At 50.7% G+C, this 16,553-nt stretch overlaps 1 protein-coding gene and 1 long non-coding RNA gene across 13 annotated transcripts in view; one reads left to right on the top strand and one right to left on the bottom strand.

Annotated features, from left to right (window-relative positions):
- Nucleotides 1–3,438: 3,438 nt before the first annotated feature.
- The window catches only part of TCN2 (transcobalamin 2), a 41,527-nt gene continuing 28,412 nt past the window's right edge, over nt 3,439–16,553 (bottom strand). For 9 of the 12 annotated variants that reach the window (XM_077949982.1, XM_077949983.1, XM_077949984.1 and 6 more), the window contains 5 exons: nt 16,091–16,263; nt 15,778–15,964; nt 14,085–14,250; nt 7,794–7,909; nt 3,439–4,036 (listed from right to left, as the gene is read on the bottom strand). In XM_077949982.1, the coding sequence (XP_077806108.1) occupies nt 3,975–4,036; nt 7,794–7,909; nt 14,085–14,250; nt 15,778–15,964; nt 16,091–16,263 (704 nt within the window). In that variant the 3' untranslated portion in view covers nt 3,439–3,974. Of the gene's footprint in view, nt 4,037–7,793; nt 7,910–10,714; nt 11,117–12,205; nt 12,667–13,531; nt 14,251–15,777; nt 15,965–16,090; nt 16,264–16,553 lie in introns of those variants that run through there. The other 3 variants (XR_013399276.1, XR_013399278.1, XR_013399277.1) reach the window with 3 other exon arrangements.
- Nucleotides 10,717–12,461, top strand: LOC144331804 (uncharacterized). The gene is made up of 2 exons (XR_013399306.1): nt 10,717–11,077; nt 12,029–12,461. It is a non-coding gene; the product is annotated as an uncharacterized LOC144331804 (long non-coding RNA).

Consider the following 16,553-nt stretch of genomic DNA (forward strand, 5'->3'; position numbering starts at 1 on the left):
CCCACAGCTGTGTTAGGAAACAGGCTTAGTGAGCGGAAGGGGCTTGTCTGGAGCCATTAGAGATCTAAATACAGGCTGACGTAGACCTGCCTCCCAGTCCCAGATGGAGGGCCTCTGTTGGTCAGACTCTCACCCTGTTATGCGGCCATGCACCCAACATGACTGTCCCCTCACCCACACTGTTTCTCGGGATTCCTGCCAATTGTGCCAGACTAGACATCTGAGCCAGTGTCTCAGAGACTCAGTGGCGTGGGACACAAGCTGAGAAAGTAAGAGGGAGCTTGAACTGGAAGGGAGACAAGTCTCTGCCAGGACCATGCCCAGAAGCAGCTGACTGGTGGGAAGGAGGCAGAGAAGGCCTGAGGGCAGGGGAGGTGAAGGAGCTCTGAGCTCCAGCTTCCATTTCACTACCTCCCTTAACTGCCCCTGAGTTTGACGGGCTGGGTCTTTTCAGCAAATATCCTTTTTGTTTTTTGTTTTTGGAGTCTCACTCTGTTGCCCAGGCTGGAGTATAGTGGTGTGATCTGGGCTCACGGCAACCTCCACCTCCGGGGTTCAAGTGATTCTCCTGCCTCAGCCTCCTGAGTAGCTGAGATTACGGGCATCTGCCACCACACCCAACTAAGTTTTGTATTTTTAGTGGAGACAGGATTTTACCACGTTGGCCTTGAACTCCTGACCTCAAGTGATCCGCCTGCCTCTGCCTCCCAAAGTGCTGGGATTACAGGTGTGAGCCACTGTGCCTGGCTTAGCAAATATCTTTTCATTTGAGCAGGATTCAGCAGCTTCCTGCTCCTCAGGGCCAAACACACCCCAACCGTCCCTCCTGGAGGGAGGATCAAACCCAGCTCATGAGCCCCTCAGAGCCCAGTGCAGAGCGGCCCCCTGTAGTTCCCCTTCACTTTCTCTCTAGCCTGGCCTGAGACCTGCCACAACCAGTCTCCCCAACATGGGAGGGGCCTGTGGCTTCCTCAGGCCCAGTCTCAGGGGGCAGGGAGGTGGCATGGTACAACAGCAAGTGTTGGCACTGGGGCGCAAGGTGGGGGAATCTCAGCTCTGCCACCCACAGGCTGTGCGACCGATGGCAAGCTGCCAGCCCCTGAATCTCTGTGCCTCTGCTTCAGGACTGTTAAGGGAGAGTCAGTCATAGGACAAGTCAGTCCTGAATCCTCCCTGAAGTGCTCTCACCATGATTAAGGATGGGCAAGTGAACAAGCAGAGGTTTGGGGTTCTGGGCATAGACATTTCACCTTAAAAATGAGACCGATCGCCGGGCGCGGTGGCTCAAGCCTGTAATCCCAGCACTTTGGGAGGCCGAGACGGGCGGATCACGAGGTCAGGAGATCGAGACCATCCTGGCCATCCTGGCTAACGCGGTGAAACCCCGTCTCTACTAAAAATACAAAAAATTAGCCGGGCGAGGTGGCGGGCGCCTGTAGTCCCAACTACTCGGGAGGCTGAGGCAGGAGAATGGCGTGAACCCGGGAGGCGGAGCTTGCAGTGAGCTGAGATCCGGCCATTGCACTCCAGCCTGGGCGGCAGAGCGAGACTCCGTCTCAAAAAAAAAAAAAAAAAAAAAAAATGAGACCAATTGGCCGGGCGCAGTGGCTCATGCCTGTAATCCCAGCACTTTGGGAGGCCGAGGCGGGCTGATCATGAGGTCAGGAGATAAAGACCACCCTGGTTAACACAGTGAAACCCTGTCTCTACTAAAACTACAAAAAAATTAGCTGAGCGTTGTGGCGGGAGCCTGTAGTCTCAGCTACTCGGGAGGCTGAGGCAGAAGAATGGTGTGAACCCGGGAGGTGGAGCTTGTAGTGAGCCGAGATCGCGCCACTACGCTCCAGCCTGGGCGACAGAGTGAGACTCCATCTCAAAAAAAAAAAAAAAAAGGCGGGGGGACTGATTTTGCATTTGGCTTCCTGGTACACCTAAGTTTTTTTCAATATAAAATAATGGTTTTTTTTTTTTTTTCTTTCTTTTCTGAGATGGAGTCTCACTCTGTTGTCCAGGCTGGAGTGCAGTAGCGCAATCTTGGCTCACTGCAACCTCCACCTCCTGGGTTCAAGCAATTCTCGTGCCTCAGCCTCCTGAATAACTGGGATTACAGGTGCACCTCCACCACGCCTGAGCTAATTTTTGTATTTTTAGTAGAGACGGTGTTTCACCACGTTGGCCAGGCTGGTCTTGGCCTCCTGACCTCAGGTGATCCTCATCCTCCCAAAATGCTAGGATTACAGATGTGAGCCACAGCACCTGACCCAATGTAAAGAAATATTTTAAATTGCCTACTTCCCCTATCTTCCCAGACCCTAAGTATTTGAAGATGGTGCTCTAGGAGGTTTGATTTGCGGCTTCAAGGACTCCAAGTGTGTCACTATCTCTTCCCAGGCACGTGGACCCAGACCTCATGGGCTGTTCATCAGAGGGTCCCTCTCTGAGGACAGGACCTCTTCCTAGCCTTGGTGGGGTGCAGCATAGGGGGTGCCTGCCTGGGCTGAACCCCACCTTCAAGAGGGCAGCCCAGAGCCCCTAAGCCCCTGACCAATGAGAGGCAAGATCCCCGCGTCGTGGTTGCCAAGGCCTGGGGTGGTGCCCTAATGGTGCCTTGGGGAAGAGCAGGGAGTGAGACCCTAGCTTCGGGGTCCCAAGGCTCCAGTTGAGTTGGGGTTCTGCCATACGATTATAACCATCATCGAAGCCTCTTATTTTCAGTATTTTAGTGGAGGAGCTGCGAGGCTGTCCCAGGCCAGGTCTGTGTCCCTGAGCCAGGTTCCCACAGCCTCACTGCCTAGTCTGTGACCTTGCTGAGTCACTTTTCCTTTTTGAGCACCAGTTTCCTGATTTTTTTAAATTTTTTTTTTATTTTTTTTATTTTTGAGACAGAGTTTCACTCTTGTTGCCCAGGCTGGAGTGCAATGGCGCGATCTCGGCTCACTGCAACCTCCGCGTCCAGGGTTCAAGCAATTCTCCTGCCTCAGCCTCCCGAGTAGCTGCGATTACAGGCACGCAACATCACACCTGGCTAATTTTTTGTATTTTTAGTAAAGATGGGGTTTCACTATGTTGGCCAGGCTGGTCTCGAACTCCTGACCTTGTGATCCACCTGCCTCGGCCTTCTAAAGTGCTGGGATTACAGGCATGAGCCACCATGCCCGGCCTCCCAGTTTCCTGATTGGTAAAGCAGGATAAAAATGAAAATATCAGCAACCTCATAAAGTTGTTCAAGATAGTATCTAGCAAGTGAGTGCTCAGCAGATAGTAGTGGGTGCTCAGTCAGTAGTAGTCAATGTCGTCAGTGCTGGCATTCCCATCACTCCCCCAATGCCCAGAGATGGCTCAGCCACCCTCCACTCCTCCCCGATGGGGTTACTTCCCCCTTCTCTTGTCCCTACCCCTGCACCTGAGGAGTATGAGGCACTAGGCCACTGCAGCAGGTCCACAGGCCATCAATGCTTTAATTTTGTCAGAGGCGGGCACTGAGCACCCTGCCGAGGTCTCCCCAGCTACTGTGCCACAACCAGCTCGGAGCTGCCACTCTAATAGCAGAGTGGAGAGCTGGGGTCAGGGCCATAGCCCCTAGGCTGAGGAGGCCTTCTTGCAGGACCCCAACCACAGAACAAGTGGTCCTCACAACACCTGCGGCCTGCAGACTCCTTTTCCTTCTGCCAAGGAGTCTGAGATGCTTCATGCCCATCAGACCATGGGGTGGCCTTCGTGGGAGACCTGCAGGGCCAGGCTGGCCAGACCTGGCCAGAAAGACTTCCCAGGGAAGGTGCTTGGCTCCCTGTTCCAGGGTAGGCCATGGTGTAGGGCCCTCGAAGGGGTTGTGGCTGGGGTGATCCCAGGGGGCATTGCTCCAAGTGCACAGGAGGTGGCAGCAGGATCAGGCAAGTTCCCGTTCCAGGGACATCAGGAGGGAGGGTAGAAGCCCAGGGAGTGTGCGAGGCTGCTGGGATGAGGGAGTTCAGGGGCTACCAGCTAACCAGCCTCAGCTCAATGGTTTCTCCATCCTTGGGTCTGTAGTCAGCAATACCTGCAGAAACAGATTGAGCAAGGCGGGGTGAACTGGGCAGAATATTGTACCCTGCAACCTCATCTTCCAGTCTCCCAACCCTGAGGCCAGGTTCTATAAGAATCCACCCGGGGCTTGGTGGTGAGAAGCTGGAACCTCCCCAAAGCCTGCTCAAACACTCTGAACTCAGCTTCCTAAAGGGTTCCTGAGGCCACGGGCTCATCTGGCAATAAAAACACCTGACAGGAAGGGTCGCTGTCTTTGTAACACCCTAGGGGCCATCGGGAAGAGAAACTTGCGCAGTGTGGTCTGGAGAGGGAACCAGGACCACGCATGAAGTCTCCCGGGAGTCAGCCTTCACTCACTACAGAGAATCCAGGCTCTAGGAGGACGCCTGGATTCAAGCCCCAGCTCTGTCATTCATTACTGCTGTGACTCTGGACAAGTTATTTAACCTCTGAGTGAGTGAGTGTTGGTGCGCTTGTTGGTTAGGTGGGAATGCAGCCTGCAGGGGAGCTGAAAGGGCCCTCTGAGAGAGCCAGGTGTCAGAAATGTTCCCTTTCAATGGAGGTGCTATGATCCAAAATGTCTGCGTCGCCCCAAAATTTAAATGTTAAAACCTAACCTCAAAGGTGATGGGATCAGGAGGCCTTAGGGCCTTTGGGAGGTGATTAGGTCATGAGGGTAGAGCCTCATGAATGGGATAGGAAAGTGCCATTATAGGCCGAGCAGGGTGGCTCACACCTGGAATCCCAGCACTTTGGGAGGCCGAGGCAGGTGGATCACTTGAGCTCAGGAGTTCAAGACCAGCCTAAGCAACATGGTGAAACCACATCTCTATCAAAAATACAAAAAACTAACTGGGCTTTGTGGCATAGGCCTATGGTCACACCTACTCAGGAGGCTGAGGTGGGAGGATTGCTTAAGCCTGGGAGGCGGAAGTTGCAGTGAGCTGAGATCGTGATACTGCACTCAGCGTGGGTGACAGAGTGAGACCCCCATCTCAAAAAAAAAAAAATATTTTTTAACTACCATTATAAAAGAGGTTCCTTCACCAGGCAAGGGCCAGGAACATATTTTTTAAAGAAATTTAAAAAGAGGCCCCAGAGGCCTGTCGTGGGGTGGGGGGAGGGGGAAGGGATAGCATTAGGAGATATACCTAATGTAAATGACAAGTTAATGGGTGCAGCACACCAACATGGCACGTGTACACATATGTAACAAACCTGCATGTTGTGCACATGTACCCTAGAACTTAAAGTATAATAAAAATAAAGAAAGAAAGAAAAAAAGAAAAAAAAAGAGGCCGCAGAGAGTTGCCTTGTCCCTTCTACCATGTGAGAACACAGGCAGCAGGTACCACCAGAAAGTGGGCCCTCATCAGACACTGAATCTGTCGGTGTCCTGATCTTGGACTTCCCAACCTCCAGAACTGTAAGAAATACATTTCTGTTATTTAATTTAATTTAATTTTTATTTTATTTTATTTTGAGATGGAGTTTCACTCTTGTCGCCCAGGCTGAAATGCAGTGGTGTGGTTTCAGCTCACTGCAACCTCCATCTCCTGGGTTCAAGCGATTCTCCTGCCTCAGCCTCCCGAGTAGCCGGGATTACAGGCGCCCGCCACCACCCCCAGCTAATTTTTTGTATTTTTAGTAGAGACAGGGTTTCACCATGTTGGTCAGGCTGGTCTTGAACTCCTGACCTCAGGTGATCCACCCGCCTCGGCCTCCCAAAGTGCTGGGATTACAGGCATGAGCCACTGTTTTCTGCTGTTTATAAGCCACCTAGTTTATGGTATTTTGTAATAGCAGCTTCAATGGACTAAGACAAAAGGGAACTCAAATTATAACTCTCATCCACTTTCCACCCCAAGGAAGATAGAGGAGTGATTTATGCAACTGGTTGATTTGGGAAGAATAAACTAGGCATGTGTAGCCTGGGCTCTCTCTGTTTTTCTACTGGGAGTGGGCTTCCTGCTAGACTTAAGGGCAGAGTGGGTAGGAGGTAGAGGCTACAACTGCCCAGGTCTGCTTCCTGGCTGGGTCCACCTAGCTCTCACCCTAAGCTACATCCTCCTGTCTTTATCAGTAATAGAACTGGCCAGACTTGGGGTCTCCATCTGTAGCTCCTATTTTTTATTTCCCAATTTATTCAGAATGAGAGCAAGAAGAAAGAATGCTTTTTAGTGGGCTCCCTCAGAAAGTCCCACCTTCTCGAAAGCACTCGCCACAATGCTTGACATATGGTAAATGCCCCATAAAAGTTCTTTAGGGGTGGAATATAAAGGCAACTTAAGTAGCAAGAGTAGGGACAGATGACCTTTAAGGGTCTGTTTGCAGGCCAGGCGCGGTGGCTCACACCTGTAATTCCAGCACTTTGGGAGGCTGAGGCGAGCAGGTCACTTGAGGTCAGGACTTTGAAACCAGCCTGGCCAACATGGTGAAACCCTGTTGCTACTAAAAATACAAAAATTAGCTGGGCATGGTGGCACACGCCTGTAATCCCAGCTACTTGAGAGGTTGAGGCAGGAGAATCACTTGAACCCAGGAGGCAGAGGTTGCAGTGAGCTGAGACCTCGCCATTGCACTCCAGCCTGGGCAACAGAGCAAGACTCCATCTCAAAAAAAAAAAAAAAAAAAAAAAAAATATATATATATATATATATATATATATATGTATATGTATATGTATATAAAAGTTTTACCAAGTAGAAATTTTAAAATTATACATGTGGGCAACATTTTATTTCCACTGGATAGCAAGGCTCCACTTTTTTATGAAAAACTTACTGGCATATTTTTTAAAGTATCTAGAGGAAAAATTAAGTAATTTTGGCAGGGCATGGTGGCTCATGCCTATAATCCCAGAACTTTGGCAGGCAGAGGCAGGCAGACCGCTTGGGCTCTGGAGTTTGAGACCAACTTGGCCAACATGGTGAAACCCCATCTCTACCACACATAGAAAAATCAGCCAGGCATGGTGGTGTGTGCCTGTAGCCCCAGCTACTCAGGAAGCTGAGGTGGGAGGATCGCTTGAACCCGGAAGGTTGAGGCTACAGTGAGCTGAGATTGTGCCACTGCACTCTAGCCTCGGTGACAGAGCAAGACCGTATCTCAAAACAAAAACAAAAACAAACAAACAACAACAACAACAACACCACGTTATTTTGGCTGGGCGCGGTGGCTCACGCCTATAATCCCAGCACTTTGGGAGGCTGAGGCTGGTGGGGATCACCTGAGGTCAGGAGTTCAAGAACAACCTGGCCAACATGGTGAAACCCCATCTCTATTAATAATACAAAACAATTAGCTGGGCATGGTAGCAGGCACCTGTAATCCCAGCTACTAGGGAGGCTGAGGCAAGAGAATCACATGAACCCAGGAGGTGAAGGTTGCAGTGAGCCAAGATCGCACCACTGCACTCCAGCCTGGGCAACAAGAGCGAAACTCCGTCTCAACAAAAAAAAAAAAAAAAAAAAAAAAAGAGAGAGAGACGTTATTCTTACGTAGGAGGAATTCTAGGTGATTTAAATTTTCTTCTAGTTCTTTTTTTTTTTTTTTTAATAATCTATTTAGTTTCGTAGAATTTCCACAATAACTTACATAAAAATTCTAAGACTTCAGTTCAATATATTATATCCAACTTTGAGCATCATTGATTTTGTGAAGCTGTGGCCCAGGAGGGTGCTAGGGAAAGTTGGGGTAAGTTGATGAAGCCTCTTGGCTGGGTAAACTTGGGGTAGGGGGCACGTCCAGGGTGTCAGGCCACGACTCACCTTGCAACAGGGGCGTGTCGGGGTCTCGGAGGAGCTGCCAGAACTCCCTTTCCCCAGCCGCTTTCCCCATCACGGAGGTCAAGTAGGGGCCTGACAAGGAGGCCTGTGTTTCATATCTACAAAAGGGAAAGGCAGAGAGAGAGAAGAGGCGGCTGTCGTCCCTAAGGGCAGAGGCAGAACTCACCCACAGCAGGAAAATCCTCTCCAAGCTCTTTGGGCCGACACTAGTCAAACCCTTTCCAGGCCACCTAGCCACAGGTCTGTGGTCTCAACTCCTTCCCCTCCAGACCCCCGATCCTGCCTGCTCAGGCTTCATCCTCTCCACGCTGACCATGACCATGGCCTCCAGGAAAGGGGCATCTATTATGTTATCAGCTCAGCAGTTGTCCCCTCTCTGGGGGGCTGATGTTATGGGGCATGAGAATCAGAAGCTGCTGGTGTCACCTAGAATGTGTACAATGTACAATGAGAGAAGGTGAAGCCTGCATGCAGAGAGAGGGAGGGTCATGGGAAATGGAGGCAGAGACACCTGGCAGTGGCACTGGGTCTCTGTGGCTCAGTGGCATTCCCCTCTTCTTGGGGCTGCATGGCTCAGCTACCTCTCTGATTCTACATGCTCTACACCCACTGTTGTGGAGAGGGTTGGAGTTCAATTTCTGGCCCTGGCAGCCAAGAGACTCCTCACTCACACTCCCTCTTTCCTGAGCTTCTGGCCTCCAACTTTGAGTTTCTCCACTCTGTCTGGATGCCACTGCCACAGGAAGTCTCTTGAAACTCCGTGAGCCTGGGCCAGGCACAGCAGCTCAAGCCTGTAATCCCAGCACTTTGGGAGGCTGAGGCAGGCAGATCACCTGAGGTCAGGAGTTCGAGACCAGCCTGACCAACATGGAGAAACCCCATCTCTACTAAAAATACAAAATTAGCCGGGTGTGGTGGTGCATGCCAGTAATCCCAGCTACTGGGGAGGCTGAGGCAGAACCACTTGAACCCGGGAGGTGGAGGTTGCGGTAAGCCGAGATCGCACCATTGCACTCCAGCCTGGGCAACAAGAGCGAAACTCCATCTCAAAACAAAACAAAACAAACTCTGTAGGCCAGGTCCTTCATCCCTCCCACAGGAGGAAGCAGCACGATCAGGGCTTCCCCTGGAAGAGTGGCTTGAAGAGATGAGTGGGATTTGCCAGAGGAGAGGGGAGGAGAGCGGGGCAGAGCCGAGAGGAGGCAGAGAGAAGAAAGGCACACAGGTGCACAGAATTTGGGGGAATGGTCTTTCAAAAGAGCGGGGTCAGGCCAGGCACGGTGGCTCATGCCTGTCATCCCAGCACTTTGGGAGGCCGAGGCGGGTGGATCACTTGAGGTCAGGAGTTCGTGACCAGCCTGGACAACATGGTGAAACCCCATCTCTACTAATAACACGAAAATTAGGCTGAGTGTGGTGATACAAGCCTGTAATCCCAGCTATTCAGGAGGCTGAGGCAGGAGAATTGCTTGAACCTAGTAGGCGGAGGTTGCAGTGACCTGAGATCACACCACTGCACTCCAGCCTGGGTGACAGAGCAAGACTGCTTCTCAAAAACAAAAGCAAACAAACAAACAAACAAAAAATAACAACAAATGAGCGGGTTCTGGGAGAATGCAAATGAATGAAAAGGAGGTGAGACCATCGAGGTAACAGAGGAGTGATGTGAACGGATGCATCTTCCAGAAAGTACCCTCTGGGGTAATACAGCCCTAAGTTATTGAAGGTTGCAGTCTTAGAGACAGAGGGATTTTTTTTGGTTTTAAGAAACACAGGCTGGGTGCAGTGGGTCACAGCTGTAATCCCAGCAGAGGCAGGGGCAGAGGCAGGTGGATCACCTGAGGTCGGGAGTTTGAGACCAGCCTGGCCAACATGGTGAAACCCTGTCTCTACTGAAAATACAAAAATTAGCCAGGTGTGATGGTGGGCCCCTGTAATCCCAGCTACTTGGGAGGCTGAGGCAGGAGAATTGCTTGAACCCAGGAGGTAGAGGTTGCAGTGAGCTGAGATTGTGCCACTGCACTCCAGCCTGGGCGACAGAGTGTAACTCCCCCTCAAAAAAAAAAAAAAAAAAGAAAGAAACACAAATCTATTTGGGGTGACTTAAGCGAAGGGAAAGTACTGTTCTAAGGAATGTCACAGAGTAGCCCTTTTCCCGTTCCTTAACTCTGCAGGGCCATGTGCTGCACAGGGCCACCTCTCTCCACATCTGTCTGTCTGTCTGTCTGCAGTAGAGCTTTCTCTGCTGTGCATTCAGGGGCCTCAAATGCAGTCTTCATGCCTGAACCCAGTTCCGGCATCCACACACATTAACAAGAGAACCATTTCTCAGACTGGAGTCCACAGTGTCTTCCCAGAGGTCCCTGAGCTCTGAATAAAAATGTTAAATTCAAATTGTCTTTCATTTTGCTGACAATATTCAAACCCGAATACCAGCCGGTTCTGGGTAATCTCAGTCTGTGGGTCTCAGCCCTCCCAAGGGCACTCAGCCTGTGTGTGGCCATCAGTGACTGCGCTGGTGCCCAGCAGCATTGCGCTATGTGCCATAGGCCACCAGGAAGGGAAGGGAGGTGGCCCTCATAGTGAATGAAGTGGCTGAGCCAGGGCAGGAGTGCTCAGGCTTCACTGCAGCTCAAATACAGGGAGGTACTAAAGTGCAGGCCGGCGCCTCTGCAGAGCGTCCTTATTTGAATGGTACTGGTTTTTATACTTTTCTATTTAATTTACAAAGTTGTCAGGGATTTAAAGCTGCCTAGTGCTAGAAAGAGAAAGGACTTTTTTGTGTGTGGTAGAGGCAGGGTTTCGCCATATTGGCCTGGGTGGTTTTGAACTACTGGCCTCCAGTGATCTGCCCGCCTTGGCCTCCCAAAGGGCTGGGATTACAGGTGTGAGCCATCACACTCAGTCTTTTTTTTTTTTTTTTTTTTTTTTTTTTTTTTTAAAGACAGAGTCTTCTTCTGTCATCCAGGCTGCAGGACAGTGACATCATCATAACTCACTGCAGCCTTGAACTCCTGAGCTCAAGCTGTCCTCCCACCTCAGCCTACTGGGTAGCTAGAACTACAAGTGCACACCATCATGCCCAGCTAATTAAAAAAATTTTGGGGGGCCGGGCACGGTGGCTTATGCCTCTAATCAGTACTTTGGGAGGCTGAGGTGGGTGGATCACTTGAGGTCAGGAGTTCGTAACCAGCCTGGCCCACATGGTGAAACCCAGTTTCTACTAAAAAAATACAAAAATTAGCCAGGCATGGTGGCACACGCTTGTAATCCCAGCTACTTGGGAGGCTGAGGCAGGAGAATCGCTTGAATCCAGGAGGTGAAGGTTGCAGTGAGCCAAGATTGCACCACTGCACTCCAGCCTGGGCAACAGAACAAGACTCCACCTTAAAAAAAAAAAAAAAAAATTGTAGAGATGGCAGTCTCACTATGTTGCCCAGGCTGGTCTTGAACTCCTGGGCTCAAGTGATCCTCCTGCCTCAGCCTCCCAAATCACTGGAATTATAGGAGTGAGCCACCACCTCTGGCCAAAGACTTTATATTTAGTAAACATATCAGTACACATCTAAGTCATATTACAGAAGAAATAACTCAACCTGGGGTCTGGGAGAATTTTTGTACTTTGGAGGAGTCTTTGCATATCTCTGGTCTGAGATTCCCTGGCCTAGAGGACCTGAAGAACCCAATTGTGGGCCCTCCCTGGATGCAGGATGCTGTTCTCCAGGAACTCCCACTGGGGACAGAAATTGGGGCCCATTGGGAACAGAAACAGGTCCATGATTCTAGGGGAGAAGTCTGTGGTCTGCGTGACCTGGTGGAAGGCACTCAACTTCTCTGGGCTGGACTCCCTACTGATAACATGAGAATTACATTCATCTTATTTCATCATGGGCAGGACCTAGTATCAAATAGCAGTCCAGACATGCTCATTCTCAGACTGGTCTAAGCTCAGGGTGAGAAGCAAACGTAAGGACATTGTCCAACCTCTTTGAGGTAATTAATAAAAGGATTGGGCCAAACTTATTTCATAATAAAAGTTCTTATTCTGGCCAGCCACGGTGGCTCACGCCTGTAATCTCAGCACTTTGGGAGGCCAAGGTCGGTAGATCACTTGAGTCCAGGAGTTTGAGACTAGTCTGGGCAACATGGAGAAATCCCATCTCTACAAAAAATTTAAAAAAAAAAAATTTGCCAGGCGTGGTGGCGCATGCCTGTAGTTCCAGCTACCTGGGAGGCTACGGTGGGAGGATCATCTGATCCTGGAAGGTTGAGGCTGCAGTGAACTGTGATTGTGCCACTTCGCGCTAGCCTAGGTGACAGAGTAAGACCCTGTCTCAAATAAAGTTGAGATATAATAAAAGTTCTTATTCTGGGCCAGGCACAGTGGCTCATACCTGTAATCCTGGCATTTTGGGAGGCTGAGGCAGACAGATCACTTGAGGTCAAGAGTTCAAGACCAGCCTGGCCAAAATGGCAAAATCCCATCTCTACTCAAAATATAAAAATTAGCCAGGTATGGTGGTGCATGCCCATAGTCTCAGTTACTCAGGAGGCTGAGGAAGGAGAATCGCTTGAACCCGGGAGATAGATGCTGCAGTGAGCTGAGATTGTGCCACTGCAACCCAGTCTGGGCGACAGAGGGAGACTCCATCTCAAAAAAAAGTAGATGGGTGTGGTGGTGCATACCTGTAGTCCCTGCTGCTTGGGTAATTTGAGGCTGCAGTGAGCTATGACTGTGCCACTGCACTTCAGCCTGGGTAACAGAGCAAGACCTTGCCTAAATAAATACATGGCCGGACGCAGTGGCCCATGCCTGTAATCCCAGCACTTTGGGAGGCCAAGGCAGGCAGATCACCTGAGGTCATGAGTTAGAGACCAGCCTGGCCAACATAGTGAAACCCCATCTCTACTAAAAATACAAAAATTAGCTGGGCATGGTGGTACACGCCTGTAGTCCCAGCTACTCAGGAGGCTGAGGCAGGAGAATCACTTGAACCCAGGAGATGGAGTTTGCAGTGAGCCGAGATTGCGCCACTGCACTCCAGCCTGGGCAACAGAGGGAGACTCTGTCTCGAAATAAAAAAATAAATAAATGGGCCGGGCGCGGTGGCTCAAGCCTATAATCCCAGCACTTTGGGAGGCCGAGATGGGCGAATCACGAGGTCAGGAGATCGAGATCATCCTGGCTAACACGGTGAAACAACGTCTCTACTAAAAAAATACAAAAAACTAGCCGGGCGTGGTGGCAGGCGCCTGTAGTCCCAGCTACTCGGGAGGCTGAGGCAGGAGAATGGCGTAAACCCGGGAGGCGGAGCTTACAGTGAGCTGAGATCTGGCCACTGCACTCCAGCCTGGGCGACAGAGCGAGACTCGGTCTCAAAAAAGATAAAAAATAAATAAATAAATAAATAAATAAATAAATAAATAAATAAATAAAAATAAATACACAGACACAAGTTGGGCCTCCAGAGCCTGGGTAACAGAGTGACACTCTGTCTCAAAAAAAAAAAAAGTTCTTACTCTGGCTAAGCATGATGGCTCGCACCTGTAATCCCAATATTTTGAGAACCTGAGGTGTGAGGATAGTTTGAGGCCAGGAATTTGAGACCAGCCTGGGCAACAGAGAGAGACCCTAGCTAAAAAAAAAAAAAAATTAGCATTAGCCAGGGATGGGTGGCACGTGCCTATTGTCTCAGCTATTTGGGAGGCTGAGGCAGGACAGTAGAGTTGCTTCATCCCCAGAGTTTGAGGCTGCAGTGAGCCGTGATTGCACCACTACACTCCAGCCTGGGTGACAGAGTGAGACCCTGTCTTTTAAAAACAAACAAACAAACAAAAAGCAGTTCTCACTCTGATGAAAGAAACGCTGTGTTGAGCGCTTGCTACGTGCTGGAACTTGCACATATAAAAAGCACATGCCACCATCTCTATGTGTACTAACTCCCGGACTCCTCATACTGGCCCTGCAGGGAGGGGGCACAACTGTTCTCCTCAGTGAATTGTGGGTGCCTACCTGGAACCTAGCTGGTTAGAGCTGGGATTCCAACTGGGGGGTTCTGCCTCCAGAGCCTGCTCTCTCAATGACAATGCTGGCCTATGGCTCCCTGTTTCCATAACACCATGGGCAACAAAGGAGTGGAGCAGGTAGAAGCAAAAGCAGGGCCAGTGTCTCTCCCGAGGGAACCCTCTCCTCTGTCCCCTGTCTCTTCCGTGACCCTGTATCAGGCATGTGGGGCTGGGGTGGGGGTGAGGACTGGGAGGTGGGAGTCTCACGTGAATCCTCCTAACTCATGGGCCTTCTTCAGGACATCTTCCACGGTGGACCCGGCAAGAACAGAGATGGATTGTCTGTATGGCAGCAAGAGGCTAAGCACCTGCAGTGTGACACTGATGACCTCTTGGGTCTGAGGAATGGTCTCAGCAGCTGGTTCCAACATGACTGTGCCAGGGAGAAAGGAAGGGGTAGTTGGTGTGAGGACAGGGATCCTGGATATTTGTCTTCCTGTCTTCCCTCAAAGACATCTGGACCTTGTCCTTCCCCAAGTCCTCATCTCCATCAATGCCACCACCACCTGCTCAGCTGAAACCTGGCTTCCATCCCAGCCTCCCCTGTCCCTCATTCCCCACATCTCCCACCACCCATGATCAGGCCCCTCACTGGTTCCTCTGCTTCCAGTATCCTTCCTCCCACCTCTCTGGCACCTAGCACTCCAGAGGGCTCTTTCTAGAACATGTATTTGTTCACAATGCGTCTCTGTTACCCTGATGGGCTCACCTCCCCTTCATTCATCTGCCTTCCACTCCATCATTCTCCCAGATCCCATTCTTTTGCAAGACGATTCCTCAAAATTCCTTCAAACTCTGTGCACCTCTGTGTCTTTGTTCTTGCTGCCTCTTCTCGGCTCTACTCTATCCATTCTTGTTTTTTTTTTTTGGAGACAGAGTCTCATACTGTCGCCCAGGCTGGAGTGCCATGGCGCGATCTCGGCTCACTGCAACCTCTGCCTCCCAGGTTCAAGTGATTCTTGTGCCTCGGCCTCCCTAGTAGCTGGAATTATAGGCATCAACCACCACACCTGGCTAATCTTTTGTATTTTAGTAGAGACAGGGTTTCACCATCTTGCCTAGCCTGGTCTCAAACTCCTGGGCTCAGGCAATCCACCCGCCTCAGCTTCCCAGAGTGCTAGGATTACAAGCACGAGCCGCTGTGTCCAGCCTCCTTCTTCTCCATTCTTTTCTTCTTTTTTATGTTTTTTTTTTTTTATTTTTTATTTATTTATTTTTTTTTGAGACAGAGTCTCACTCTGTCACCCAGACTGGAGTGCAATGGCGCAATCTCAGTTCACTGCAACCTCCACCTCTGGGGTTCAAGTGATTCTCTTGCCTCAGCCTCCTGAGTCGCTGGGATTACAGGCACTCGCCACCACACCCGGCTACTTTTTTGTATTTTTAATAGATGGAGTTTTGCCATGTTAGCCAGGCTGGTCTTAAACTCCTGACCCCAGGTGAGCCACCTGCCTTGGCCTCCCAAATTGTTGGGATTACAAGCATGAGCCATTGCACCTGGCCTCCTTCTCCATTCTTAATTGGCAAATCCAATCACCTCCTTAGCCCCTTTCTCAGAGGAAGCCTGGATCATGCTGCTACTGGGGCTTATCATGTTGTATTAGAGTTAACCAAAATGTGTCTCTCCTCATTCATTCCTTCATTCATTCATCCATTCACTCAAACATGTCTGTACTGGGTATCACACAAGCGGTATGCCCAGGGCTCTCCATTTAATGTCTTCCTCCCCACACTGTCAGCTTCCAGAAGCTGTGACCACATTTTGGCTGCTGTGTCCCATGCACACCCACAAACTTGTGCAGACTCAGCAAATCAGGACGAAGCACCCTCCCCTCACTGGGACGTCAACGCGTGCGCAGCAGATTGTAAAGGGCTGTACTTCCACAAAAGGCTGGGCTACCTCGTGGTGCCAGGCAGTCTGGGAAGATCAGATCAATGTAGGTCTTGTGGTTCAGAACAGGCAGCAGCTGGGAAATCATGAGAGCATTCTGGAAGGCTCCGTCCTGCAGACTGGCCAACAAAGCAACGCTCGCCTTGAGACATGCTGTTCCCAGCTCTGCCCCAGGCATGGAGGAGGTCATGAGCAACTGGTGATAGAGTGGGGAAGAGAGGGAGGAGGTCAGCCGGTGGGGAGGGGCTAGGTGCTCCAGCCCCTGAACACTCCCCGCTCACTGTTCCCCAGGGTGGCCATGGCTCCAGAGTCTCTTTCCCACCTGTAATGCCAATGGGGTGCTGTAGACATTCCCAAAGTGGCCCTCGGGGGTCTGGGCCTTCAAGATCTTCTCTTGTACCGTCTTGATGGCCATGGCGATCCGTTGTCTCCGACCAGGGTTGAAGTTTGAGCGCTTCAGACAGGTGAATGCCAAGCCTGCCATGGCAGCTGTGTCTTGAAGGGGGGAACAGAACACGTGATGAGCTGGAGAGCCAAGGGGCCAGGACAGGTGGGGGCTTGAGAGTCAGGCCCTTGTAGCTATGGGCAACCACAGGAGGGCTTGGAGAAGAAGGGCAACATGGTCAGATCAGCTGAGGGCACCAACTCAACCTGGTCTGCCCAAGACTTTCCTTATCTGGACCCTGAAAATCCTATGTCCCAGGAAACTGCTCATTTCTGGGCAAACTGGTTTGGCTGATCACTCTGCAACTTGAGGGCTAGAGGTTAGGGAGAAGGACTGGAGG

Source organism: Macaca mulatta, chromosome 10, assembly GCF_049350105.2.
Source record: "Macaca mulatta isolate MMU2019108-1 chromosome 10, T2T-MMU8v2.0, whole genome shotgun sequence".
Lineage (NCBI taxonomy): Eukaryota > Metazoa > Chordata > Mammalia > Primates > Cercopithecidae > Macaca > Macaca mulatta.